The sequence below is a fragment of the Paramormyrops kingsleyae genome, chromosome 25 (assembly GCF_048594095.1).
Source record: "Paramormyrops kingsleyae isolate MSU_618 chromosome 25, PKINGS_0.4, whole genome shotgun sequence".
NCBI classification, from domain to species: Eukaryota; Metazoa; Chordata; class Actinopteri; order Osteoglossiformes; family Mormyridae; genus Paramormyrops; species Paramormyrops kingsleyae.
The window spans coordinates 32,273,417-32,300,104 of record NC_132821.1 but is presented as its reverse complement, the minus strand read 5'-3'; the positions used below and the strand labels follow the sequence as shown (position 1 = coordinate 32,300,104).

Genomic DNA, 26,688 nt, shown 5'->3' with positions numbered 1-26,688 from the left:
TGAGGATGCTGCCATCGCCCAGCATTAGTGAAAAGCAGCATACGGCATATGTGTGTCTGTGAGGATGCTGCCATCGCCCAGCATTAGTGAAAAGCAGCATACGGCATATGTGTGTCTGTGAGGATGCTGCCATCGCCCAGCATTAGTGAAAAGCAGCATACGGCATATGTGTGTCTGTGAGGATGCTGCCATCGCCCAGCATTAGTGAAAAGCAGCATACGGCATATGTGTGTCTGTGAGGATGCTGCCATCGCCCAGCATTAGTGAAAGGCAGCATACGGCATATCGCCAGCCTGGGGAACAGATCAAAATTCAAGTTTGATGACTATTGTACTGAATATGCATCACTATTGAACCATACTAAAGTCAAACCCTCGTAAACCAAGGAGCATCTGTTATATGTGAGGTGTATATCCTCACATGTATTTTTCTTTAACTGATGTCAGAATGGTGATTTTTAATTTTTAAACATGTATTTATTTGAGATGTGTACGTTTGCAGATTGTGTATACTGGTACTGGTTTCCCCCCTCAGCAAAGTAAGCTTATTGCAGATGTCATTGAACCTGAAGTGCTGCTTCTTGATTGTCCAGTAAATCAGATTTATTTTTTAGTGTGTGATTCTCACAGAGGCCAGCCTCGCTTTACAGAAGAAGGTCAATAACTTCTGCCACTCGCAGGAGCCTCCCATTAAAGTAAGTTCCCAGGAAAGTGACGGAAAATATCTAGAACAGTGTTTCCCAACCTGGACTTCAGGGACCCCAAGACGGCCCACGTTTTTGCTCCCTGCCAGACAGTCCACATTTTTGCTTCCTTTTGGGAGGTAGCTAAAACATGGACTGTCTGCAGGTCCCTCAGGACTGGATTGGGAAATGTTCTCGGACATCTCCAATGACGCACCTTAGCTAACAGTGGCCCGACCTTCTTCTCTCGCCGCCATGCCTTCCGCAGTTTATATCCTGTGACGTGTTTGGCATCTGCACGCGGGTCTTCTGTGATTTCGGCGAGGCCTTTGAGGTGTCTGACCCGACTGGAGAGGAACCCAAGCAGGTCTTCGTGCAGAACATCACGCAGGTACCCCTGGGCCTCTTTCTCTTAACAGACACATTAAACATTTTCCCTTCCCTGTTCCATCAGTAATTTTAGCTGTATTTGAAAGGACGTGGACTCTGAATCCTGTAAGAAACAGGTTTTAAAGTGGTTTTAGTGTTGAAATTGTTTTTCCTATGTTTTTGATGGGGTGGGGGGGAGAGTTGAACTGGCATAAATGAAATTGCCGTAATTATTATAAGGCATTTTTTGTCATATCTCACATTTTTGTGTTAGCATAATTAAATGTTACACATCTTATTTTGCATATTTGTTATACATAATGAATGTTATATTTATAAAGCTGCCCAAAACAAATCAATGGGGAGCCACTTCAACCACCCCCACTGTGTGGCCCCCACCTGGATGATACAATGGCAGCCATTCTGCACCAGTACGCTCACCACACACTAAGGTGGTGAAGGGGCAGGAGAGGATTCACCAGTTAGATACAGGGATTAGGAGGCCAGATCTGAAAGGGCCACAGTGGGCAATGTAGCCAGGACATCAGGGTGCCCCCCCTGCTTTGGCCCAGTGTTGTGTTATGACGTCAAAGGCAGAACCTCGGTTTTGTGTCCCCATCACTGCACTGGGGCATTGGGATCCACACAGACCACAGGATGGGGCTACCCTGTCACTGCACTGGGGCATTGGGATCCACACAGACCACAGGATGGGGCTACCCTGTCACTGCACTGGGGCATTGGGATCCACACAGACCACAGGATGGGGCTACCCTGTCACTGCACTGGGGCATTGGGATCCACACAGACCACAGGATGGGCTACCCTGTCACTGCACTGGGGCATTGGGATCCACACAGACCACAGGATGGGGCTACCCTGTCACTGCACTGGGGCATTGGGATCCACACAGACCACAGGATGGGGCTACCCTGTCACTGCACTGGGGCATTGGGATCCACACAGACCACAGGATGGGGCTACCCTGTCACTGCACTGGGGCATTGGGATCCACACAGACCACAGGATGGGGCTACCCTGTCACTGCACTGGGGCATTGGGATCCACACAGACCACAGGATGGGGCTACCCTGTCATGAGTTATGCAGACTTGGGCTTTTATTATTTATTATATTCTTACAGCATTTAGATTTCAGACGAAAGGTGATATTGGCTTCTGGTCCTCACTTAAAGCTCTGGTAGAGCCCACTGCTGTTCCCTCTTATCCTGCCCATCTTGTATCTGATGCGCTGTGGTGATACCCAGTGTCCCCCCCCCCCTCAGGATAACCCGGGCGTGGTGACCTGCTTGGACAACCAAGCGCACGGCCTGCAGACGGGGCAGAGTGTGGTCTTTCGGGAAGTTTACGGCATGACCGAGCTGAACGCGGCGTGCCGGCAGATCACAGGTAGGGCCTCTGATGTCCCTCTTGTCTTTCAGTCGTCTTTTTAAAAGCTTTATTGGCCTTTATTTTTTCCATATTCAACATTTGCAGTACATTGATCCATCAGGGCTCCATCAGACACTGGCTGACCTTGCTCTCTGATCAGAGTCCGGATAACGGCCTCTGCTAAAATAGTTATTAATAAGGTTTTTATTTTCACCTTAAAGTGTTTCTGCATTCCTTCTGGAACAAAATAAAATCAACACAGCCAATCATGACCTAAGCATGTGCATAAATTGGCATGAATTGTCTTTAGCAATGCATGACTGAACTAATGTTTTTGTTTTGCAATTGCATATGCAATGTAGCAGTCAGTAGTAGCAGTGCTTTTATAATTTAAAATGGAAAAAAATAATGTATTATTGCAGCAGCTGGATCTTAAGAAAACAAGTCACACTCACAGTGGAACATCAGTGGTTTTAGTATGATTGCGCCCTCTGCTGTTCAAACAAATACAATGCAATTTTTGACAAGAAGAGACAATGAATGCAGCAGTACTGAAAACCCTAGTCAGTTCCATCATGGTATCTAGACTTTTTTATGGTGATATTGGATATATTGTTCATCCCTATAAATAAATGTACCGACCAGCCTTATGTTCCTATGATCCATTCATCTGCCCTTAATCCCTCAGCCAGTACAGGGCAGAGGTGAAAAGTTCAGGTTCAAGTACAAATCCAGACCATGATTTTGTTTCAACCAACCACTTGAGTACTCTGTGAATGTGACTCTTTTTACTCAACTGGTTGGTTCAAACAAAATCATGGCCTGGATTTGTGCTTCCTGAAGCTGAACTTTCCACCTCTGGTACGGGGTCAGGCAGAGGTCCCCTGGTTGGGATTGTAGTCTGTCACAGATCACACACTCTTATCTGTCTATTTCTGTCTGTCTTTGTCTGTCTGTCTGTCTGTCTGTTGTAGTCATTCTGATCCGGCTGCTGACTGTATGTGTTTCTCCCTCGTTGTCAGTACTGACCCCCTACAGCTTTGCTATCGGGGACACGTCGAGGCTGCAGCCCTATGCCCATGGAGGGTTCTTCGTGCAAGTGAAGACACCCCGGACGTACAGCTTCGTAAGCGGTCACCTTTAATGCCTCTCGAACGTGGGATGGCATCAGCGTACGAGCTCGGAGCCTCGATGCACTGACTGATTAATCAGCTTGACGTTCATGCGATTTTTGTAAATCGTCACGTGTCTTTACCATTGTTATACCTTTGATTTTTTTTTTTATTTTATTTTGTGTTTTCATTTGAAATCCAGTTTCATTTGAATTAGTTTCAGTTTTATTAATTCCTATTTTGAAGATATAGTTCCCTTTTAGTTTTTATATATTTTAGTTTTAGTAATTTTATTTATATGGATAGACTGAAATTTGTAGAGCTGTTTTATGTGTCTGCTCTGTAGCGAGTCCTACATGAATTCACCGTGCACATTAAGTACTAATGTATTCTGGATTATGAATGATTTCCCTCAAGGAGGAGAGAGAAATAATTACTTTGGCTAAATAGTATCGCAAATCGGAAACATAAATCACATTATGTTTGTCTTTATTTCATTTGTTAGTTTCGGAAGATGTTTATAGTATCCATTTAGCTGTAATTTTTGACATTCTATTTTCATATCGTAACATTTACTTAACCGAAATAAAATTTCTTATAGTATTTAGTAATTGTCATTAACGATATCTTTGGTCTGTTTTAGGAAAGGATGGAGAAGCAGATCTTGGACCCTACGGTGCTCATACCCGACTTCAGCAAATCAGAGGTAAGAATTCATCTTATGTAGGCTCTATAGGCTCAAACACATCCACTCGGTCAGAAGCTTGATGGACAAGCTGGCTGAGAATTAGGCAGTTGTCATGTCGCCATATCAAGTCGGCAGCAAACCTGTCAACCATGTCCATCATCTTCATCATTCAAGATTGAAGACTCTAATGTCATCTTGCCATGTGCATAAATGTTTGTGTACCAGGTACCACATGGCCGCCATGAAAGGTCATTTCTCTGGGACTGTCATGCAATTTGGGAAGAAGTAAAGATAAATTAACATGTAAAACTAGGAAAAAAGTGATCTAGATCTCTACTACTTGTGGCAGCATGTTAAGCGGGTCAGACTGGACCTTCCTTTCCAAGCGGGTCAGACTGGACCTTCCTTTCCAAGCGGGTCAGACTGGACCTTGCTTTCCAAGCGGGTCAGACTGGACCTTCCTTTCCAAGCGGGTCAGACTGGACCTTGCTTTCCAAGACCTCAGATTCTGGCTGGTCCCAGGGGATCCACAGACGTTCCCATGCCAGCTGGGAGTTGTACCCCCCCAGCACGTCCCGTCCTCCTCCCAGGGGAACGTTCCCAGAGCAACCTGATTACCTTGGCTCTAATTTCTCCATAGCAGTGGCTGATTGTGCTTATATCACGTGATACATCCTATTAACATGAGGCACAGTGACAGAAACCTTCCTGTCTCGTTCCTCAGGCTCCGCTCCAAATTCACGCCGCCCTCCTGGCTCTCGACTCCTTCCAGCAGCAGCACGGCAGGCTTCCCGCCACTGGGTAACCCCCCCCCCCCCCCCCCTTCCCAACCTTCGTTTTTTTTTCACTCTCAACACCGTCTGTCACTGAAACTAGTCAGATTGAGTCAAATCACTGAAATATGTGCTCATCATGCCAGGTTATCTCTCGACTACGTAGTTCTGTGCAGAGCTGCAAAATATCACGTCACGATATAATCCCAATTTTACGGCGCATTTGCAATAATAACCAGGACTTTAGATGACAAGCATAAGCGTTAATCTGGACACCAGCTTTTTGGTACTATACAGGTGTTTACCTTCGCCCACAATTTAAGTAGATTAGTAGTACTCCTACAATATTAATGAGAGGCATATTATGATGCCCAAAACTTAGTGATCTTTATAAATTCGACATACACTTATGTTTAATTAAGCGTATGTTTAAGTAAAACACGTGTCGGACTTCACACTGCAGACGACCGACAATCTTATCTGCAGTGTCTCCTCTTCCAAAAGGTGCGTTTGCTGAGCTGTCCCTATCCTCACCGCCACTTCAGTGCTTATCGCTCTTTCTTCCGCTAATCAAACTTATAAACGTTATAAACGTTATAAACGTAAGGATACGGCCGTCATCTAAAGCCCTGGTGATTACTGCATGCGCCATATACTCGTGGTTATACTACGATGTGATATTTATTGTGCAGCCCTACTTCTGTGTAGAATCAATATTTTGAATTGTGCTCCAAAACCAACTTTGCTCTTTTGTTTTGTTTTTATTTGGCGATCAATGTGCTGGAGAGATTCTGGAGTGATCAGCATTAAGAGAAATGCACCATATTAGGACAGAAGTGATTGTACTCATCAGCTTCTGAGTCGCTGCCTCCCTCCTAGTTCTTATCTAGAAAGAACGGTCTGTGTGTTAATAGCAGAATTGTTGATCATCTGCTCGACTAGGTGCCTGCAGGACGCTGAGGTTTTGGTGCGGTTGACTGACGAGGTGAACCAGACTCTGAAGAACAAGGTGAGTGTGTCTTTGGGGTCTCCTGCCTTCTCTCCTGTAGAGCACCTGCTATCCAGCACTCAAGCAGGGCTCTTCCATTCTTCTTCTTTTGTTCTCCAGGCACCTGTGAACCGAGATCTGGTGCATTGGCTTTCACGGACGGCCCGGGGGTGCCTGCCCCCCCTCTGCGCGGCCATCGGGGGCACCGCTAGCCAGGAGGCACTTAAGGCGCTGACCGGGAAGTTTGCCCCCCTTCAGCAGTGGGTGGGTCTCGTCAAGGCCGCGTGGGGAGCGTTTCTGCAGCCGTGCCTCCCTTGGTTGTTGATTCCTCTCCTCTCTGTGTCCTCAGTTGTACCTGGATGCCATCGAGGTGGTCAAACCTCTGCAGTCCCTCCCCGCAGAAGAATTTGCCCCAAAGTAAGTCTGTTATAAATGAAATGCTGAACCCAAACAACAAACTATATCATAGGAAAAAAAGATGATGAGAAGAAGAGTATTCCTTACCAGTAATATGTCGATGTCGGTATGCCAAGAAAGTCATGCATGTGCATAAGAGATTGACCTTGTTCTTGAAATAATGCTCATTGAAGATGGTTAGGACCTGGAAGTTTTGATATTGTGGAGTGCGAATGCAGGATTGATGGGACAGACCATGATGATGATGCTGCTGATGTCTTTGATCTGCAGAGGGGATCGCTACGATCCGTTGCGTGCGTGCATCGGGGAGACCATGTGTCGAAAGCTGCACGGCCTTAAGGTCTTCATGGTAAGAGATTGGCATTGAGGCCCTACATGGGCTGGCAGTTTCTGATTGGCCAGCAGAACTTTCATGATGACTTGTCGGCCAATAGCATTTTTGAACATCTTAGCCGCTCTTGCCTTCCACACCCTCAGGTGGGATGTGGTGCCATTGGGTGTGAGATGCTGAAGAACTTCGCTCTGCTTGGAGTGGGTCTGGCTGACAGCTCTGGAGAGGTAGATCTGAGGATCTTCTGCAAAACGTACCTTTATGTGAACCGTTCTGTCGCTATCGTCAGCGTGCTTGACAGCAGTGTGCAGATGAGTTTTGGTTCCCGTATAAACAGTGGCTTGTACATTGACATTTTGTGCTACTCTGCTTCCAGTAATATGGTTTTCTGACCATGGCCGATTGCGTTGCTGCTCTGGGTACTGACTTCCTTCCCCTATGCCTGCCCCTTTTCTTTCCTGTAGATCTGCATCACTGATCCAGATTTGATTGAGAAGTCCAATCTGAACCGGCAGTTCCTCTTCAGACCTCGTCACATACAGGTAGGAGGATCGTCCTGCATCTTCTTCCTCAGCAAGGCAATCCATCTTAATCTAATAGAAATGTATGAAGTAGAGCTGCTTGGCACGGTTACCTCACACTTCTTAGGGTTCCAGTTCGCACCGTGGCTCTGTGTTGTTGTGGGGTTTCCTCCGGGTGCTCCAGTGTCCCCCCACAGACCAAAAACATGCATTGAGTTGGCACCCCATCCTGGGTTGTTCCTTGTCTTGCGCCCATAGCTTCTAGAATAAGCTTGGACCCTCTGTGACCCTGCATTACACAAATGGGTATAGAAAATGTATGCATGGATATAAGAAGTACTGCATTGCGAGTACTGTGGCTAAGCGGTCTGTTTATTACTGTCAGGAATGGTACTGTGACTAAGCCTTCTGTTTATTACTGTCAGGAATGGTACTGTGGCTAAGCGGTCTGTTTACTACTGTCAGGAATGGTACTGTGGCTAAGCCTTCTGTTTATTACTGTCAGGAATGGTACTGTGACTAAGCCTTCTGTTTATTACTGTCAGGAATGGTACTGTGGCTAAGCCTTCTGTTTATTACTGTCAGGAATGGTACTGTGGCTAAGCCTTCTGTTTATTACTGTCAGGAATGGTACTGTGGCTAAGCGGTCTGTTTACTACTGTCAGGAATGGTACTGTGGCTAAGCGGTCTGTTTATTACTGTCAGGAATGGTACTGTGGCTAAGCGGTCTGTTTACTACTGTCAGGAATGGTACTGTGACTAAACCTTCTGTTTATTACTGTCAGGAATGATACTGTGGCTAAGCGGTCTGTTTATTACTGTCAGGAATGGTACTGTGGCTAAGCGGTCTGTTTATTACTGTCAGGAATGGTACTGTGGCTAAGCGGTCTGTTTATTACTGTCAGGAATGGTACTGTGACTAAGCCTTCTGTTTATTACTGTCAGGAATGGTACTGTGACTAAGCCTTCTGTTTATTACTGTCAGGAATGGTACTGTGACTAAGCCTTCTGTTTATTACTGTCAGGAATGGTACTGTGACTAAGCCTTCTGTTTATTACTGTCAGGAATGGTACTGTGACTAAGCCTTCTGTTTATTACTGTCAGGAATGGTACTGTGACTAAGCCTTCTGTTTATTACTGTCAGGAATGGTACTGTGACTAAGCCTTCTGTTTATTACTGTCAGGAATGGTACTGTGGCTAAGCGGTCTGTTTATTACTGTCAGGAATGGTACTGTGGCTAAGCGGTCTGTTTATTACTGTCAGGAATGGTACTGTGGCTAAGCGGTCTGTTTATTACTGTCAGGAATGGTACTGTGGCTAAGCGGTCTGTTTATTACTGTCAGGAATGGTACTGTGGCTAAGCGGCCTGTTTATTACTGTCAGGAATGGTACTGTGGCTAAGCGGCCTGTTTATTACTGTCAGGAATGGTACTGTGGTTAAGCGGCCTGTTTACTACTGTCAGGAATGGTACTGTGGCTAAGCGGTCTGTTTATTACTGTCAGGAATGGTACTGTGGCTAAGCGGCCTGTTTATTACTGTCAGGAATGGTACTGTGGCTAAGCGGCCTGTTTATTACTGTCAGGAATGGTACTGTGGCTAAGTGGTCTGTTTATTACTGTCAGGAATGGTACTGTGGCTAAGCGGCCTGTTTACTACTGTCAGGAATGGTACTGTGGCTAAGCGGCCTGTTTATTACTCTCAGGAATGGTACTGTGGCTAAGCGGCCTATTTATTACTGTCAGGGATGGTACTGTGACTTGCATCCTTTTCCCTGAAGATTTCTGTAGTTGTATGTATTCTGAGGGTTGTGGTACCAGGGCAGCACAGATGCTCCGATCTGGGTTTTTGGGGCTGATCACAGATTTGTTAATAACTGGAATCAGACTTGACTGATACTGATTGCTGATCACTAGGTAAAATGTAAGCACCTCTGAATTTTTTGGAGTCTATTCCTCTTCCCATCCAGAATTTGTGGAGCTGTACCGAGGAAGTAATAGGAAAATTACCCGCAACTAGACTAAAACGACAAACCACGAACAAAGCACTGACTATAAAGGCAAATTAAGCCAAAAGTCTGTCAACCCTCCCACAAAGCCAACCAAAGAGAACCCCAAAAGATGTGAGGTGTGACGGTCAGCATCACAGCACCGATAGCACATGGTATTTCTTGAGGCTACGTTGTCTGATTTCTGATAACGGCAGATTTGGCGTTGGGTTTTCAACATCAGTGAAATTTTATTTGGTGAGGAGGGCTGTGTCACAGGATTTATTGCAGTGACTGACAAAGATGGTTAGTGGTACAAATACCTTAAATGTGAGATACTATGAATGCGTTGGTCCGGTGTAGTCGGTCAGCTGTACGGGTCTCTCCCCTGCTCTCCCGCAGAAACCTAAGAGCATCACGGCTGCTGAAGCTACCTTGGAGATTAATCCCCGGCTGCAGATCGACGCCCACCTGAACAAGGTGTGGCCGGCCAGCGAGAGCATCTACAGCGACGCCTTCTACTCCCGACTGGACGTGGTGGTCACGGCCCTGGACAACGTGGAGGCCAGGAGATACGTGGACAGGTTAGGAGACGCCTGCGTGGTGGACAGAAACACCCCTCAGCCCTCAGTCAGTGCTCAAACTGAGTTTTCCACCTGGGTTTTCTGGAAAAACCTACTTTTTTGTTATTGAGTAAATTTGGCACATATTAAAATGTCTGTGACGTCTACATTATAAGTCCTTGGCGGTTTTTTTTCCCTGTGTTCCCACCCTGACATTTCTCATACATATTAGGGGTTGTAAGAAATTGTTTGAACAGTACAAATGCAGAAGACATGCTAGGATTTCTGTTAAACTCAAAATAACCCTGTACCAAGGAAACTGTCTCATTTTCATCTATTTTTAGTGATGGCTGTTTGATGCATTTCTATTTCAAATCTGCATGCATTTAGAACAGAGATCCTAATGCTGTAGATCAGTGGTCTCCAGCCCTTTCCTTGGGGACACACAGATGGTCCACATTTTCGCTCCCTCCCAGCTCCTGGTAAACGTGAACTCTCAGCAGGTCCCCCAGGACCGGATTGGGAAACACGACTGTAGATGCTTTGCAGCATAAGCCTGGATTCACAGCTAACCCAGAGATTACCTGGGGGGGAAGATGCCATGGTGGATTCACAGCTAGCCCAGAGATTACCTTGGGGGGGGGGGGATGCCATGGTGGATTCACAGCTAGCCCAGAGATTACCTTGGGGGGGGGGGGGGGAGATGCCATGGATAACCGGTCTCTCGTGTGTCGTCCAGCCGTGCCGTATCGAACCAGAAACCACTCCTGGACTCGGGGACGATGGGCACGAAGGGACACACTGAGATCATCGTGCCAAACTTGACAGAGTCCTACAACAGCCATGTGAGTGCTGAAGCAGTACTAATCAAAAGTTTGGACACACCCACCCACAGAAGTGTTTATTTGTACTATTCTCTAAATTTTAGAATAAATATAAAGACATAAAACTATTAAATACCATATATGGAATTATGCTGTGACCAAAAAAAGTATTACAAAAAAAAAAAACATAGTCCCACATATACTGAGCCCTCATTGGCCGCTTTTCTTTTACTCTCTGGTTTAATTCCTTCAAAACCATCCCTACTGTGTTTGGGTCAGGTGGCCAAGTCATGTGATGCAACACCATCACACTGCTTTGTTGGTGGCTTGGGGTGTCCAAACTTTTGGCTGTTATCGTATTAAATATTAACTTTAATTTTCCTGTGTTTGCCACATTCGTTGGCAGCTTATCATTTGTCCGCTGCTTTTACGTTGCGTTCTGTCCTGCAGAGAGATCCTCCTGAAGAGGAGATACCTTTCTGCACACTGAAGTCCTTCCCTGCAGTCATCGAGCACACGATACAGTGGGCCAGGGATAAGGTCTGTAGCCCAGGGATAAGGTCTGTAGCCCAGGGATAAGGTCTGTAGCCCAGGGATAAGGTCTGTAGCCCAGCTTGCGGTCTCCCACCTGCCCGCAGTGTCCCTCCTCTTTCCTCACACCCTAATGGAGGGTATTTCCCAGGGTCCTCAGTGGAGCATGGATGCTTCTCTTGTGTTGATTTTGAGGTCTAAAACTTTGCCGAAGGTGCCTCATTCACATCACTTTGTCTTCTTAAAAGCGAAAAAGCTATTTTCGTTGAGAGATGCGCAAACTCTACGGCGCGTTCCCTTTCACAGTCCAAAGACCTGCATTTAGGTGAATTGGCATCATTAAATTACATATATGACATAATAGTGAGTGATGGACTGGCCACTGTCTTATCCTGCCTTGCTGGCTGTGTGACCCTCTACTGAATGGGTGGGTGGAAGAGGAATTGGGCATTAATGCTCTAAGATATCATATAGTATGTTCATGCTGGTGGGAAGATGGCAGTTAGTTGAGTTATTACTGGTTTAGGTTTGGGAGACCTAGTAATTTATCGGTACTTTTCTTTCCCAGTTTGAGAGTGCGTTCTCCCACAAACCTTCTGTCTACAACATGTTCTGGCAGACCCATTCCTCCGCAGAACAGGTTTTACAGGTGAGCGGTTTATTTACCATAGGCCATATTGAAACATGGCCTCAACGCGTTTTTCTTGGTCACCCTTGTTCTGCAGTTCTGCTTGCTTATGGACATGCTGCTTTGCGGGAGATGTTTGATGGCTCCTTGCCTTGCAGAGAATGAGGGCTCAGGAGAGCTTGGAGGGGTCTTTTCAAGTCATCAAACTGCTGAACCGGAGACCAAACACCTGGGATCAGTGTGTCACCCTCGCTCGTCTCAAGTTCGACAAGTACTTTAAGAGGAAGGTAAGGGCCAAGCCAAGAGCTTCAGTTCATTTTGCTAGGTTAGGAATTGTAGTCCCTTGACTATGGGTAGTAGAGATTTGAAGTAGTGCTATATATGCTAAGCAATGTTGACGTTTATTGAAGGTCGTTTACGTTTATGCCAAGAGGGATCAGTGGTGTGTATAATGAAGCGGTCTTAATGGCTTAGCTAGGTTTCTTGAGGTTCCATGTTCCTCAGCTGTCTCGACTGAACTTTTGTAGCTCCAGGCCACTTGTATGCTGGTTTCAAACCGCACAAGAGCACCCTGGGAAGTTTATGCTATATAAGTATGGGAGACACAAAATGCTCGTAGGATAAGATAGACATGCAATTTCATACAAGAACTACACTGCCACCCCAAAACCCAAAGTCGCTTTGTTAGCTATTTATTAGGTATTGGGGTGATTATCATAATCAAAACGGGATTTATATTTTATTTATAGGAACCATGACATGTTTATAATTACATTATTACATCTTTCATTGTCCACAGAATAAAAAATGATGTAATGTTACTCCGCCAATAAGCATTGGCAAGTTTCACTGCCACCACTGCTGATATTACAGAAAAGTATTTTGGTTATTGATCAAATTTTCTGCTGCAAAAATTGATGCATTAAATGTAATTGAGGTACAGAAATAATTCCATCTGCTCAGTTTTTACTGTGGAACCTCGTTCTCTCTTCCTCAAATTTCCATGTAGCTTCCAAGTTAGCGCAAGTGTTTGTGGTCAACCAATCAGCAACTTATTGTTGTGATTCCCTCCTCAGTAATTTGTGTTCGAACAAAAAGTACCTAGTCTGGAGTAGGGCCTAAAAATGTTTTCCAGAACTACCTCAAAGGAACTACAGTCAGCTGAGTTCCTGCAGTGTGAACATGAAAAAGGTTCTGGTTCCTGAAAAAAGTTCCTATAGTGTGAAAGTGCCCAGTCAGGGTTACTTGACCCAGCACTTGACTAGCGAGGTAACTCTGGGGATGTAAAATGTAATTCTTAGAACACCCCTCAGGTTCCACAGATTAAACAGCAACTTTTTGTCATTCACAGGCCAAATAACATTGACTTATGTTCAGAATGTGCTTTAATGTCTAATGGACCAAGCTGAGAGGCAGTTCTTCATTTTGACTGAAATGAACTAGCACCTAGTGGAAATGCATTTATTTTCTGGTGGGAAAGTCATTATGTTGTCAGTATATGTCTATGGTCATGTTACTGTCTCTCCTTTGTAGGCTCTGCAATTGCTACACTCCTTTCCCTTGGACACCAGGCTGAAGGACGGCAGTAAGTCCACACCTTCACTGCCTGCATTTGTTTGCTTATTTGTTTGCTTGCTCGCTTGTTTGCTTGCGTGTTCGCTTGCTTGCTTGCACATGTTTGTTTGCTTGCATACTTGTTCATTTACTTTTTTGTTTTCTTGTTTGTTCACTTGCTTGCTTGATTGTTCACTTTGTTCATTCATTCACTTGTTTTTCACTTGCTTAATCGCTTGTTAGTTTCATTACTTCTAATAATTCTGTTTTAGAAATGAATACTGATCGTAAAGTGATAAGAACATATCTGACGTGCAGTATATTTTTGGTTGAATTTTTAGTTAAATATTTCTTTGAAACAGGTTTGTTTTGGCAGTCCCCGAAACGGCCTCCTGCTCCAATAGAGTTTGACTTGCAGGACTCTCTGTGAGTACAGCTTTCTTGTAAAGTTTAATGGAATGTCATGAGCTCTGTTTTGGGTTTTTTGCCTCATGCTTATTGCCTTCAATCCCACAAGGCATTTCGGTTTCATAGTGAGCGCTGCCAGACTCTTCGCAGGGATTTATAACATCTCTTACTCAGGAAAGGTGAGTCACCAGACTTGATCTTCACCTTTAATTACATTCGTGTCACTAGGTTTTGCCTCCATGACAATGACTCCAACTATAAATTGCTAATGATATAAAAATATTGTGCATTTATTTTAAAAAGCCTAAATGAGTCACTAAATGAGGAAAAAGGAGCCAGACAGATTAGTATATGTAGGATGACACCTTCAGATAGGATTTACTTCCTTAATTCATTTTTCTTTCCCATCCATTAAAATTTATGTGCAAGTGTCCTTACCGCTCTGTCGACTCATCTTGCTAAATGATTGGCTGTGCATTGTCTGTGTGGATGATGTACATCAGTGTATCCCAGCCTGGTCCTCAGGACCCACAGATAGTCCACAGTCTGGCAGGGAGCAAAAACGTGGACCGTCTGTGGGTCCCCAGGGACCGGGGTGGGAAACACTGATGTGTACAGTCTCTACCAGATGATGCATGACCTCTTGAACGCCCAGATTTCTGTTTATTCATTGATACATTCGGTAATCCAGTCCATGATTAATCAAACTATTTGTAAATACGCTTCACATTTGGTATTTAAGTCTGTTGCCGTGTGTTTACTCTGCTGAATGTACATGTTGACATTTTAATGAGAGTCGGAGATGTGGTCAATTTTGATTATTCCTGTCTGTGTGTGTGTGTGCATTACTGTGTCACTGTGTGTCTGACCCCTCCCTGCAGGATCTGTCGCCGGAAGCCATAGCTCAGATCCTCTCGGACATGAAGATCCCGGAGTACACGCCAATACAGAAGGCAAGCGCTTGGCTTTGTGTGATCATCTCACTTAGCTGGTGTAGCCATGAAGAGTATCTCCATAATTCTCTTGTATAACTCGTACACAGCGTGTGCGTTAGGACAAGAAGTGTGGTAAGATATAGAGAAAGCTTACTTGATTGATCCTGGGGAAAATACTCATACGGCAACATGTGCACAGATACAGATGCAAAGCAGGACAAAATTCAAGACAGTGCAGACAAGTAAACACAGTGCAAAACAAATAACATACATAATACACAAACAGAATATTGTGTTAGTAGCTGGAAAGGCCTTTTAAGGTACACCTACGCGAGAAATGGATGGCACATTAGCGTTGAAATTACAAGGCCATGGAAGACATCTCTTAGAGTTTTACAGTTATGGATGTGAACCCGTTTGACGACCCTGAGTGATTTCCCCGAACTCGACTGTGCGACAGCGCATCGAGACGGACGAGATGGCCAAGAAGCCGGACCAGATGAAGCTGATGGTGAGCAGTGAGGAGGAGCGGGACGCCATCAGGCAGCTGGAGGAGGTGGTCGCATCCCAGGCTGCCGCCCCAGGTACCGTCTCACCCAGGGACAACGTATCTTCATGTAGAACACGGAGCTCCGGTCACTCAGTATGCGTATTAGCTCTCTCCATCTTCCTAATCGTACGTTTCATTAGTGTTTTATGTAGGGGTAGCACAGTGTCTTGCAGTATTACCTCACACCCCCACGGTACAGGGTTCGAATCCCAGCCTCTTCATGTTTAGAGTTGGCATGTTCTCTGCGTGTCACATGTTTCCAGCCACAATCCAAGGTTATGCCGTTAGGATAATTGGCATCTCTAAGTTGCTGATGGTGTATGATCATGCGTGTAGCCTGCGACACGCTGGCATCCTGCCCTGTGCCCTTTGACCTGGCACCTATCCCAAGCACATTCTGAGGCCCTGACTAGGAAATGTGAGTAGAAGATGGATGGATGGATTATTCTTGAATATGCTATGAATCACTTGTGTCCTTGCTATTCAAGTTGACGCTGACTTCTCAGGTAATCCATTCATTCTCACATGCTTGATGAAGTTACAGAACTCCGTCAAGACCGATTAAGAAATCTGCCGTAACGGACATCGGCACAGACGCGGTTCACTGCCAGGACCACTGGGCCGGGTCATGGGTTTCCACTCTGTGGTCCAGTTTAGGAGTGATTAATTAATAAGGTGCTATTTAGTTGTATATTTAGAAGTATGTTGCATTATATGGTACCTATTCCAACAATTATATGAATGTGCAAATTGATCATAATTACTTCAACCTTATGGTTTAGCTGAGAAATGTAGTAAAGTTTTTTTTTTATTTTTTTTTTTATCTTTGGCTAAAAGTGCAGAGTTCAGCTTAATCGTGACTAATTCATTTCTAGCTAACGACATTCCCCAGAGGTCTTCTGGGAACAGGGCTGAAAGCCAGCATACCAGATGTTGTTCAAATTTAAGATGCAGGCGTCACCAGCAGTGTGAGCGGTTTGATGGCTTGTGGACACAGAGTTAGTGACATTTGGCAGAGTTTTCTGCAGTGTTACACGGGAATGAAACGCAGGCGTCCCGAATTCATCAGCGTGCCCCACAGTCACCCGAGATCTCTTACGCAGACGTCCCGAATTCATCAGCGTGCCCCTCACAGTCACCAGAGATCTCTTACGCAGACGTCCCGAATTCATCAGCGTGCCCCTCACAGTCACCAGAGATCTCTCACGCAGACGTCCCGAATTCATCAGCGTGCCCCTCACAGTCACCAGAGATCTCTCACGCAGACGTCCCGAATTCATCAGCGTGCCGCTCACAGCCACCAGAGATCTCTTACGCAGACGTCCCGAATTCATCAGCGTTCCGCTCACAGCCACCAGAGATCTTACGCAGACGTCCCGAATTCATCAGCGTGCCCCTCACAGTCACCAGAGATCTCTTACGCAGACGTCCCGAATTCATCAGCGTGCCGCTCGCAGCCACGAGAGATCTTACTTTCTCGCAGTGGTTGTTGTTTCTGTCTCGGATCCCTGTAACGTCTTAATAATACAGATCAGCATTTTATTTATTTTTTATCTGACATTTTTTGCATTTTATGCTTTATTCATTGCATAACATAAAACTATAATCATTTGTTGTGGGGAAAAGGAGAGACTTTGCATTCATAACATTTCATTAAATATCTGCTCATTTTCTGTAGCAGGTTTTTTGTGGGTCTGGATCCTGTCCAGGGACCGAATACAAGGCCTCCTGGACACAGAACACTATGCATGATTTAAAGACTATAGGTAGACAAACAGCCCTGGGGATATGAAGCAGTAGTGCTGCCTACTGAGCTAAAGCACCGTCCTTTAATGGGCGCCTTAAATAAAATTCATCTAAATCTCAGATATCTTTAGGTCAGGCTGAAAGGCCATAGGAAGGTGAATAAACTTAAATAATCCATAAAGGGGGGACCAACCCCCCGATTGTGGGAATTGCAATTAGAGGACAGAAGACAAGTATCTCAGGGCCAGAGATGTAGAGGAGTTCATATGATGAGTGCATTACCATGGTAATGGTGCTGGGTGTTACAGAAGACGGGCTAAATAAGTACAGAGCATCTGCGTTTGAGTGGACGCTCTCCGATTCAGCCCATCTGCTCCTTTCTGGAACATTCTCAGTTCGACTTCTCAGGAAATCTTTCTTGCTTTTTTTTTTTTTTTCCTCCTGACCTTCCCGTTTGAGAAGTACAAGTAGGAAAATGTGTGCTCATGTTTGTGATTTAATCCTCTGTCCTTTTCCATGATTTTTGAGGCAATATGTGTGTTCTCGATTTAGCTGTCATCACTGCGGCGTTCATTGGCATTAACATGTGACACGTCTCGGTCATGTAACACGCGTGTTTTTCAAGTAGACTTACCCGTGCATTCATTTTTTTTTAAATTCAGCCAACAGTGTATCTGGGAACAGAATGCATGTTTAAAGAAATTGATTACAATAACCCCTAATGTCACTTATAATTATGAAGACAGCTAAATTGTTTCGGAGAGCTTAGTCATACTCTGTTTTGAATCTCTTCGCTTTTCCACACCGTCTCTGAACAGCTGGAACACTCATTGCAAGCTGTCAAGCCGCACGAATCGGCAGCCAGTCAGATTTGCCTCGACTAACGATAGATTTTCGGGAAACTCAAACAAAAGGACAGCGCTGACCCTGCATATTTAGGATGAATAGACTTCACCGGAATCCTCTCCAGGGGAAATGGGGAGTCGATTTGCACTTTTTGACACATTGTGCTGTTGCTGTTGCAGCTTGGTCTGTTGCAACACATTGTTTCAGATCTACTTTTGATTCCGTCTCCTGGATGGTCCTGATTTTGCTCCCTGTGTCTACAGCCCAGAAATGTTAAAGATGGGTTCTGCAGGAGTGGGAGGAATATTGATTCCTGTCGCCCCCCCCCCCCCTTCTTCATCATCCCTCCTCCTCCTCTTCACCCTGGCCACTCTCTCTCCCTCCTCCGCAGACCGTCTGCAGATGAGCCCCATCTTGTTTGAGAAAGACGACGACTCCAATGGTCACATGGACTTCGTGGTGTCGGCGTCCACCCTGCGCGCGCACATGTACTCCATCGAGGCGGCCGACAGGCTCCAGACCAAGCGCATCGCTGGGAAAATAATACCCGCCATCGCCACGGCAACCGCCGCAGTCGCAGGCCTGGTAAAGGGGGGGGGGGGGGGAATCGCATGGAGTGTAACTCTGTGCTTCTTTTAAAGATTTAAATATGCAATTATTCATTTTATAGTGGTGATTTGGAAAACCATAAATGTTAAACACAGAGTGATGACTAAATATTCTGTGTGGTTATTTCATGTTTTTACCCCAAGGTGGCGGTAGAGCTGATCAAAGTTGTTGGGGGCTACGACTTCGAGTCCTTCAAGAACTGCTTCTTTAACTTGGCCATTCCTGTCATAGTGTTTACGGAGACTGCCCAAGTCAAGAAAACCCAAATCAGGTGAAATCCTTACGCTCCCGCTGTGTTTTTACCATCTTTGTTTCTTCTTTATCCCTTGTTTGTGTGGGAATGGGCTCATAGTGGGACTTGCTGGTGCCATGACACAAACACTGCACTAGAAGTGAATCATTACTGTAAACCAAGCCATGAGCATGTGGTCTCTCCACAGAGATAATATCTCCTTCTCCATCTGGGACCGCTGGACCGTCTATGGCCAGGAGGACTTCACCCTGTCTGACTTCATGAATGGAGTTAGGGTAAGGACCAGCCCCTCGGTCCTCTGGACGGGTTTTCTCTTGGGGTGGTGCGTCTGTGCGTGAGTGTCTGTGCCCTGCGATGGACTGGCACGCCATCTAACCTGTGCCTTGTGCCCTGTGCTGACTGGGATTGACTCCACCCCCCCATTACCCTTCGTAGAACAAGCAGTTGATTGGATGGATTATTTATATCACAGGCCAAAATGGGCCTCACTCAGTTTCATCCGATGCATTTTACACTGATTTCCAGGACAGGGATGGGAATTTGCACCTTGTTTACGTATTTGCCATCTCTCTCTCTCTCTCTCTCTCTCTCTCTCTCTCTCTCTCAGGAAAAATACGGCATCGAACCAACGATGGTGGTCCACGGGGTGAAGATGCTTTACGTGCCCGTGATGCCGGGACACAACAAGCGGCTGAAACTCACGTAAGTGCCGGGGGTCCTCGTCTCTGGCCGTGGTGGCCCTGACCTTTGCTGGGGTCCTCGCCCTGCATAATGGGCTCACCTGAGGGTAAACTTCTGTTCCCAGTATGCAGAAGCTGGTGAAGCCGTCACCCGACAGGAGGTACGTGGACCTGACCGTGTCCTTCGCCCCGGAGCAGGATGGAGATGAAGATCTTCCAGGTCCTCCAGTTAGATATTACTTCAATCGGGACACACAGGATGGGAGGGACTGATGAGGCGGGCTGTGCCCCCCCCCCCACCCCACAGTCTGACCCCTCCCTCTCTCTCTAAGGACCACTAGAAGAGTAGCACTTGACATACCTGTGTACATAATTTTTTTTTTCTACTGGTTTTATTTTATTGCATAGCTTTGCCTGTGCTGATGCCTTAAACAATACTGTGTTTCGTGTATTATTGAAGATATTAATAATAACACAAATGATAATAAAAAAGTGTCTGCTCCGGTGTTCCTGGCAGCGATGGACTGGGCGGTGGGATGCAAAGAGGCAGGTGGGGCTGCCTTGGGTGTTTCGTTTGTGTCGTTCGTTTGCACACCGTTGGGGCATTAGCTAAGCAGGCGAGCCAGAGCACCAGCCAGAACCACCGAAGCGGGTTAAGCTGGGCCGTGAGTCGTGGGGAAATCGTTCTGTGCCAGTAAAACACAGGGTTGCCGTATAATGTGATTCCTGAGCGTGGACAGACGAGGGTGTTACCAAGATCCGGGGGGGGGGGGGGGGGGGTTCACTGCTCAGGTGGCTTTGTAAGCCAGCCAAAAACTTTCTTCGATAATGAACTTCACAGGTAGAAAGAATTTAGACTAAAAGTTCAATTTTATTTATTACTTAAGCAAACGAAACAGACCCAACGATTTTTACCCAAAAACAGATTCTCTGAACGAGACCTTCTGCCCCACGCTGAACAGCTGAAAACCATGTGACATAAGGAGGGGCACCTCTGTTTAAATTATTTAAATTGGATAATTACCCAGTAGGGGCTTTACGGGAGCCGCTCCACACAAGCAGGCATTCGGTTAGACGACTAACGCTAATCGTTAGCCATTAAGTTTGCCTGTCTTTGGAAAGAGTGCTTCCGTCCCGGCAGGGTGGCCAGTGATGCTGGGTGTCTGTAACTCGTAGTTGTGAGTTTATTCCGTATCACTGTATCGCCCATCTCTACTTAACAGTGAAGGCAACTACAAATAAAACGAGTCCTACTGAAATCATGTGTTTTTACTCTAAAGTTTTTAATGTATAGTAAGTGTGATTGTTTCCAGAAAGGTATCCTGCTATTTTTTAAATATAATTTCATCCTTCCAGTCATGTTGAGGTCAAGACCTTTGCATCTGTGATGCTGCAGAGAGACACGGTCTAGTCTATAAAGGGCTGTTCAGCTCTGGTCCTCGATTCCAAATCCAGGTCTTGTTTTCAGTTTTCCCAGATAGCTAGTTTAATCGTTATTGATTCTGATTGGCCAAAGGCTTCACACCTGGCTCAAAGGCAGAGGAAGGCTGGAGAATCAGCAGGGCTCTGAACTTAAGGACCTTGAGCTGCACAGCCCTCATCTCTAGTGTAGAAAAGCTTATTGAAGTTTCAGTGTTTCACTCTGATGTTTCTCTGTTTCACTGATGGAAACTACAGAGCTATGTGCCAGTGTGGTGGTATAGAGAAGGATACATGACCTAGACTGCTGACCTGTGTGCCAGTGTGGTGGTATAGGGAAGGATACATGACCTAGACTGCTGACCTGTGTGCCAGTGTGGTGATATAGGGAAGTATACATGACCAAGACTGCTGACCGGTTGTTCCTTATTAACTATCAGTTGTAAATTTACCTCCCCTTAGATGTGACAGATTGTTTCATTCATAACTATCCATTCAATTCAATCTAGCATTTTGTACTTGGCTGAAAATATCCTTTGGTAATGAATGAAACTTTTGTTTCCTTTGGATACTGTGGTTGTCTCTCACAGTCTAAAAGTATGAAAAGAAGGTGAATTGGTGTCTCTAAATTAACGAGAGAGAGAGAGACACAGAGAGAGACCGAGACCTGTCATGGACTGGCATCCTATCCCTTCCTAATGTCCTGTGCTTTCTACAGTATGACAGGCTTGCCACAACTGTTTGCAGAATGAGGGTCAGATAGACCATACCACTGGCCTCAGTGCTTGAAGTTGGCCGGAACGCAGCGGAACGCAGACGATTTTCGTCTTTTGGGTTCCGCCACTTTTTTCTGCGTTCCGGTACTTACTGAAACTGATCCGACGCAGCGACAGTGGCCCGAGAAAATTAGAGTTCCTGCACTTATTTTTTCCCACTTCAAGCACTGACTGGCCTGTACTATGAAGCGGGGTTATTGGCTTATCGGGGTAATTTGTCGGATTTAAGGTAGTCTGGGTGAAATGTAAGTGAACGAATATGAAGTCCATTCCGATTTGACTCCCCCTGCCAGCCCCTGGAGGATGGGCTCCCCCTTTGAGTCTGGTCCCTCCCAAGGTTTCTTCCATCTAGGGAGTTTTTCCTTGCCACTGTCGCCTATGGCTTACTCACTGGGGGCTTTGGGTGGGGATGCTGTAAAGCGCTTTGAGACGATGTAATGTTGTGATAACGCGCTATACAAAAATAAATTTGTTGTTGTTTGTTATTTAAACTGCGGTACCTTAAATCCGACAAGTTATCCCGATAAGCCAGTAACCCCGCTTCGTAGTACAGGCCACATGTTTTCTAAAAACATCTTCCTCATGAATTTGTTGCTGTGAAAATTGATAGGTTGTGAAGTCCAGCTAAATGTTGGCCACCAAGAACACCATGGATGACTTTCACCAAAGAGTTCAGCACTCTCGTTAAAGTGAGTCCCTGCTGAACTCCGTCGTCCACACGTTTTTAATGTCCTCTAGAATCTTCTATTTTAAATATTACAGTGTATCGGCCATTAAACACTGGATGGGAGAAAATAACCATCCATCTGTCTACCACAAGGTTGCTATTATTTTATCATTATGTTCACTTGCTTGTCCTGCAGTTTTTTTTAATCACTTAATTAGGGTTGCCAGCTGTCACGCATCTGCCGTGACACTCACGCTTTCAGACTCGTGCAAGAAATCTTACGGAAAATCTGTATTATTCCATTATAAATCTAAAATTAGCTACATTAAAAGTGTTGGGGTAGTTTGCAAGCCCTACAGACTATTTACAAGGTAATAAAACTCTTAAATACATGTAAATCCATGTGCAGACTTGTCTCGAATTGAAAATCTCAATCTCTCAAGACAATCGTAGCTGGCAACCCTGACTTAAGTTGTTCAATGTTGGTAATTATTTCGTCATGCGATAGAAATACAATTTTAAGACCATTGTGTTCACCGTCTTCAGAAGAAAACTTTACAATAAACAATAAAGTTCATTTTTTCCCCCACCAGGGGTGAGTCCTAAACGAAAGCCATGGAAGATCTGCCATTCCTTTTAAAATACCCTGGACCTTGCCACATGAACTGCAGTAGTTTGGGATAGCTTCAACACCTTTACCACAATACGGGTGAAATATCGCAACAAGTCGTTTTAACTGTGCCTAATTATCCTTAATTACAATTCCAGAGTGTTCCCTATGGTAGATAGGCCTATACTCGGTGTACAGTCAAGGGCAAGTCTTCGTGCGATTCAATAAATACCGGTTTCAATTAATGTTATGGTGCTTTAGTGTTTTGCCGTTTCTCCTTATTTTACTCCTTTTTCCACGTGTTGGCTTCGGGATCTGGGACCCCATGCAGGTTAATACGCGGCTATGGCCCAGGCTGCGTCGGCGGAGTGTTCTCCCAAGACACTGTCCTGGGAGGAACTGGCGGCTTCTGCAGTGGCGCCGATCCAGCTGCGACGTCGGGCTTCGTCCCGCAAACCTCTGACATGGAGACAAACAACAAAGACCGGACTTTATCTGGCTTCATCAAGTTTATCAAATTTCAGACGTTAACGACTTGATCGTCATATGCATTATAAACGATCTTCGGGGAAAAAAATGTTAATGTGTGTTTGCAGCTTGCCTTTTTGTGGATCGGATTGTGTTTTTTTTTCCTGGATGCTTAAACTTACCTATGCGGGTATCGTAGTGTTGTGACTTGACAAAGGGCTGGAGTCCGGTCTGTTTAACGAAGTGAAGCACAACTCCATTGAGGCTGGGTATCGTCACCTGGCCCGACAGAAGATGGAGACCTCAGCAGGATTTTCCTAACAAGCCAAGGAAGGACTGAGCTATCAGGATGTGACAAGATCATCTGCCAGATGTAAACGGAACAAACTGGCACTTGATACTCACACTGGTCTCCAGCTGGATGACAAACCCAGAGTTACTTGGCTGAATCTTGTAATGTCTTATTACTGCATCTCTGTTTTTTGGAGAAGAAGCGCATTACAACACAGAATGATGCGCAAAGAACGTGATTCAGCATCGCATAACAAATCATGAGTAAGCAACGATGTACAGTTTTGGTCTGTATGAAACAATAGACGGAGCGCACTATCTGTGTGTGGGATACACTGCATATCACTCTTCAATGTGCAAAGTTGTAAAAGAATGGAGATGTGAAACTACACATCTAGAGAAATCTGGAGGATGTGTCTCATGCTCACCCGGAGACTATCCTTCTCGTGGTAACGGCGTAACCGTCGCTGTCAGCGGATGGTCGCAAGATGATGTTGCCCCACTCTGGGTCGGCCTCCAGCATCTGCACTGCTTCTTGACGGGTGACGTTATAGAAACATCTGGAGAGAGGGACGCAAGCAGCGTTCGCATAGCCAGGGCTTAGCAATTAGTGCGGAAGTCTGTAAGAGTGTTTATGTGAACTGATGTCTCTAAATTCTCACTATGTTTAATTGTGTGCGCTGTGATGGACGGCGTCCTGTCCAGCATTTCCCGTTATATACCCTGTAGTTCCTGGGTCAGGTTCCAAGGTCAATATCATCTTACACTGAGCCACCATTATAGACGTATAGTTTAGTGCTGCAATGATGTGCATTAGTAGTCACGTTGCAACCTGCAAACCCCAGATTTGCTGAACAAGAGCCATTAAACTCACGAGGGAAGATCAGCTGTGATGTTGCTGTTGGTGCTGCATGGAGCTCCGAGAGAGTCCTCCTTGAGAGAAAGGCTGGTCCTTTTACACTCCTCCTTGGTGACCTCTTCCAGTCTCATCATTTGACCCGGGAGCAGACTCATATTTTTTGGTATCTCCATCTGGATAATCGCCGCCATTGAGGAGATGGCAGCAAAGGCTCAATTACATGGTTTCATGCTTTAAACCGTTTCGACAAGATTTCTGAAGGTGCGTGTGCATCCCCCACGTAAATGAACATGAATATTAGAATTACTGAATACTTTGGTTGTTTTGGGAAGCATTTCTTACGATTATTACCATTAGCGGCCTCATTTCAATGGCTATATTTATAAATCCATCGGCAGGTACTAGCAGGGACAAGATGGGCAATGGGCCTGAGTGGTGGCATCTAACAGGGCTGACTTGGTAAACCACCGGTGGACATCATGTGAGTGAAGTTTGCCGGACGGGGCAGGGCGCCACATGGGCATTGAGCAGCACTGCCTAAATCTTAGCCTGAGATTTGTTTTAAGATTTAGTATTTGTGTTTTTTGTAATGTGCCGCAACCCAATAAGAAAATATTACATCCTCATATCTACATATACGGTATGTACACAATCACTTCTTTTTAGCTTAAAAGCATTTCTGTTCTTTTGAGGGTGTTTAGTTAAAGTACTCTAATCCCTGGCACATGAATGCCATGACAGGAGACAAACGGTGCATTTGGTTAACAGCCAAGTTCTAAAATGTGTGGAGGAGGAAAGAGCAGAATTAAGTAGATTGAGCTCACCTTGGTCACTGCCAATATGTAGCCTCTCCACTCTTCAGCATCTGGACCACTGGCCTGCAGGGGAATTACGGTTTGGTTTATGTTTCATATCTGGATTTTTGATTTGACATATGGTTAAATACTTCACATTGTCCCATTTCAGTTTAGGAGGAATAACAGTATTGTAATATTTTATATAGTTATGTAACCTATGTTAGAATGTTTGTCATTTCATTGAAGTATAGCAGAAGTGAGGGTGATCACTCCACTACAGTGCTTTTTTAGGAACCGTTTTGTTGCTTCTTTCCAGACAAGCCCCAACCCTAACCTTCAGATGAACCTCCTCTTTGGGCAGGATTAGGGAGTAGACAGACCAGCCGAACTCGGACGCAACCTTCTGCACAGCCTTCAGGTCTCGCAGCTCCAGCCGTTCGGTGTACTGGGTAGCCAAAGCACAGTGAGCGTGCGCTTTTGAGACGGTCTGGCATGTCATTGCACAAACTGACTATGAATAATGAAGGCCGCACGAAAGCCATTATTTCTGTAGTAAATAAGTACAAATATGTAAAAGACAGAACCTTATGGTAACGTGAAGAAAAAAAATGCACATAAAGTAATTCACATTTACCCATTTACTGCTGCACATAGTAAATTGAAAGTGAGGGCAACAGTGATATAAATTGTCTTTCAAAGTTCAATGTATAACCATAGAAATAGTGTTATAAATACGGCGGCTAAACAGACCCTATCTTACCATGTCTTTTTTCTCATCCGTGTACAGGAAAATCGTACATCCTCTCAGCTCTGCGTAATACTTCTTAAAAACCTGAAACAAACGATTATACGACTGTTTTCGAAAAGTCGTGGGGAAAGTTTTCGGTTTTGCCGGTGTTCTGTCATAACATATCCTACCTATCGAGACCTGCTATCGAGTTTTTCTGCGCATGTGCAGTTCCACCGTTTTGGGATTAGGGGTTAGGGTTAAGGTAAGGGTTTTTGGGGGGTTAGGGTAGGAGTTAGGGTTAGGTCTATCGATTAGCACTACGGTAGGATGTTTTGATAAAGTAGGACGTTTTATCAGAACATGGTCATTGCAAACTCCACCATCAGTGAGAGGAAATTCAGATAATTGATGGGGAATTTTGATATTGACATGCCTAGAAGCGGTTTCTGACTCCCGAATACAGAATTACCTTCTCTGCGGGGTACTTCTTAGACAGGACTCCGGAGTGGTATAAGGGCAACTCGGTGATTTTCTCCCTTATCCTGCTGATCCCTCGCTGGCTGTAAGAGGCGGCTGTCATGGTACTGTGGTCAAGTTTATTTCAGTTGATAACACGCAAATGGAGAGAAACGATCTCATTTACTGTATAAGTCCTCTGTGACGAATGAAGGCGCTGGGATTATGAA

At 45.2% G+C, this 26,688-nt stretch overlaps 2 protein-coding genes across 7 annotated transcripts in view; one reads left to right on the top strand and one right to left on the bottom strand.

The window, feature by feature from the left end:
- uba6 (ubiquitin like modifier activating enzyme 6) overlaps positions 1-20,644 on the top strand; it is a 25,582-nt gene extending 4,938 nt beyond the window's left edge. For all 5 annotated transcript variants that reach the window (XM_023812533.2, XM_023812534.2, XM_023812536.2 and 2 more), the window contains exons 7-33: positions 614-694; positions 951-1,073; positions 2,336-2,459; positions 3,464-3,567; positions 4,197-4,259; positions 4,966-5,042; positions 5,957-6,023; positions 6,123-6,266; positions 6,352-6,419; positions 6,690-6,768; positions 6,897-6,977; positions 7,215-7,292; positions 9,661-9,842; positions 10,561-10,666; positions 11,096-11,185; positions 11,745-11,825; positions 11,963-12,091; positions 13,338-13,389; positions 13,721-13,784; positions 13,876-13,945; positions 14,648-14,719; positions 15,162-15,285; positions 18,235-18,428; positions 18,596-18,723; positions 18,893-18,980; positions 19,313-19,407; positions 19,511-20,644. In XM_023812533.2, the coding sequence (XP_023668301.2) occupies positions 614-694; positions 951-1,073; positions 2,336-2,459; positions 3,464-3,567; positions 4,197-4,259; positions 4,966-5,042; positions 5,957-6,023; positions 6,123-6,266; positions 6,352-6,419; positions 6,690-6,768; positions 6,897-6,977; positions 7,215-7,292; positions 9,661-9,842; positions 10,561-10,666; positions 11,096-11,185; positions 11,745-11,825; positions 11,963-12,091; positions 13,338-13,389; positions 13,721-13,784; positions 13,876-13,945; positions 14,648-14,719; positions 15,162-15,285; positions 18,235-18,428; positions 18,596-18,723; positions 18,893-18,980; positions 19,313-19,407; positions 19,511-19,658 (2,712 nt within the window). In that variant the 3' untranslated portion in view covers positions 19,659-20,644. The remainder of the gene's footprint in view (positions 1-613; positions 695-950; positions 1,074-2,335; positions 2,460-3,463; positions 3,568-4,196; positions 4,260-4,965; positions 5,043-5,956; positions 6,024-6,122; positions 6,267-6,351; positions 6,420-6,689; positions 6,769-6,896; positions 6,978-7,214; positions 7,293-9,660; positions 9,843-10,560; positions 10,667-11,095; positions 11,186-11,744; positions 11,826-11,962; positions 12,092-13,337; positions 13,390-13,720; positions 13,785-13,875; positions 13,946-14,647; positions 14,720-15,161; positions 15,286-18,234; positions 18,429-18,595; positions 18,724-18,892; positions 18,981-19,312; positions 19,408-19,510) is intronic.
- On the bottom strand, positions 20,237-26,688 carry LOC111844244 (signal-transducing adaptor protein 1-like). Of its 2 annotated transcripts, none has more exons than XM_023812550.2 (9): positions 26,472-26,688; positions 26,033-26,104; positions 25,607-25,717; positions 25,300-25,353; positions 24,491-24,648; positions 24,045-24,176; positions 23,731-23,800; positions 23,508-23,604; positions 20,237-23,316 (listed from the first exon to the last, which is right to left on the bottom strand). In XM_023812550.2, the coding sequence occupies exons 1-9, from the start codon at positions 26,580-26,582 to the stop codon at positions 23,201-23,203; spliced, it is 921 nt and encodes a 306-aa protein (XP_023668318.2). In that variant the 5' UTR covers positions 26,583-26,688; the 3' UTR covers positions 20,237-23,200. The 2 variants fall into 2 exon arrangements, 1 of the variants encoding a protein (XP_023668318.2); XR_002838339.2 differs by having other exon boundaries at positions 23,276-23,316; positions 23,508-23,642.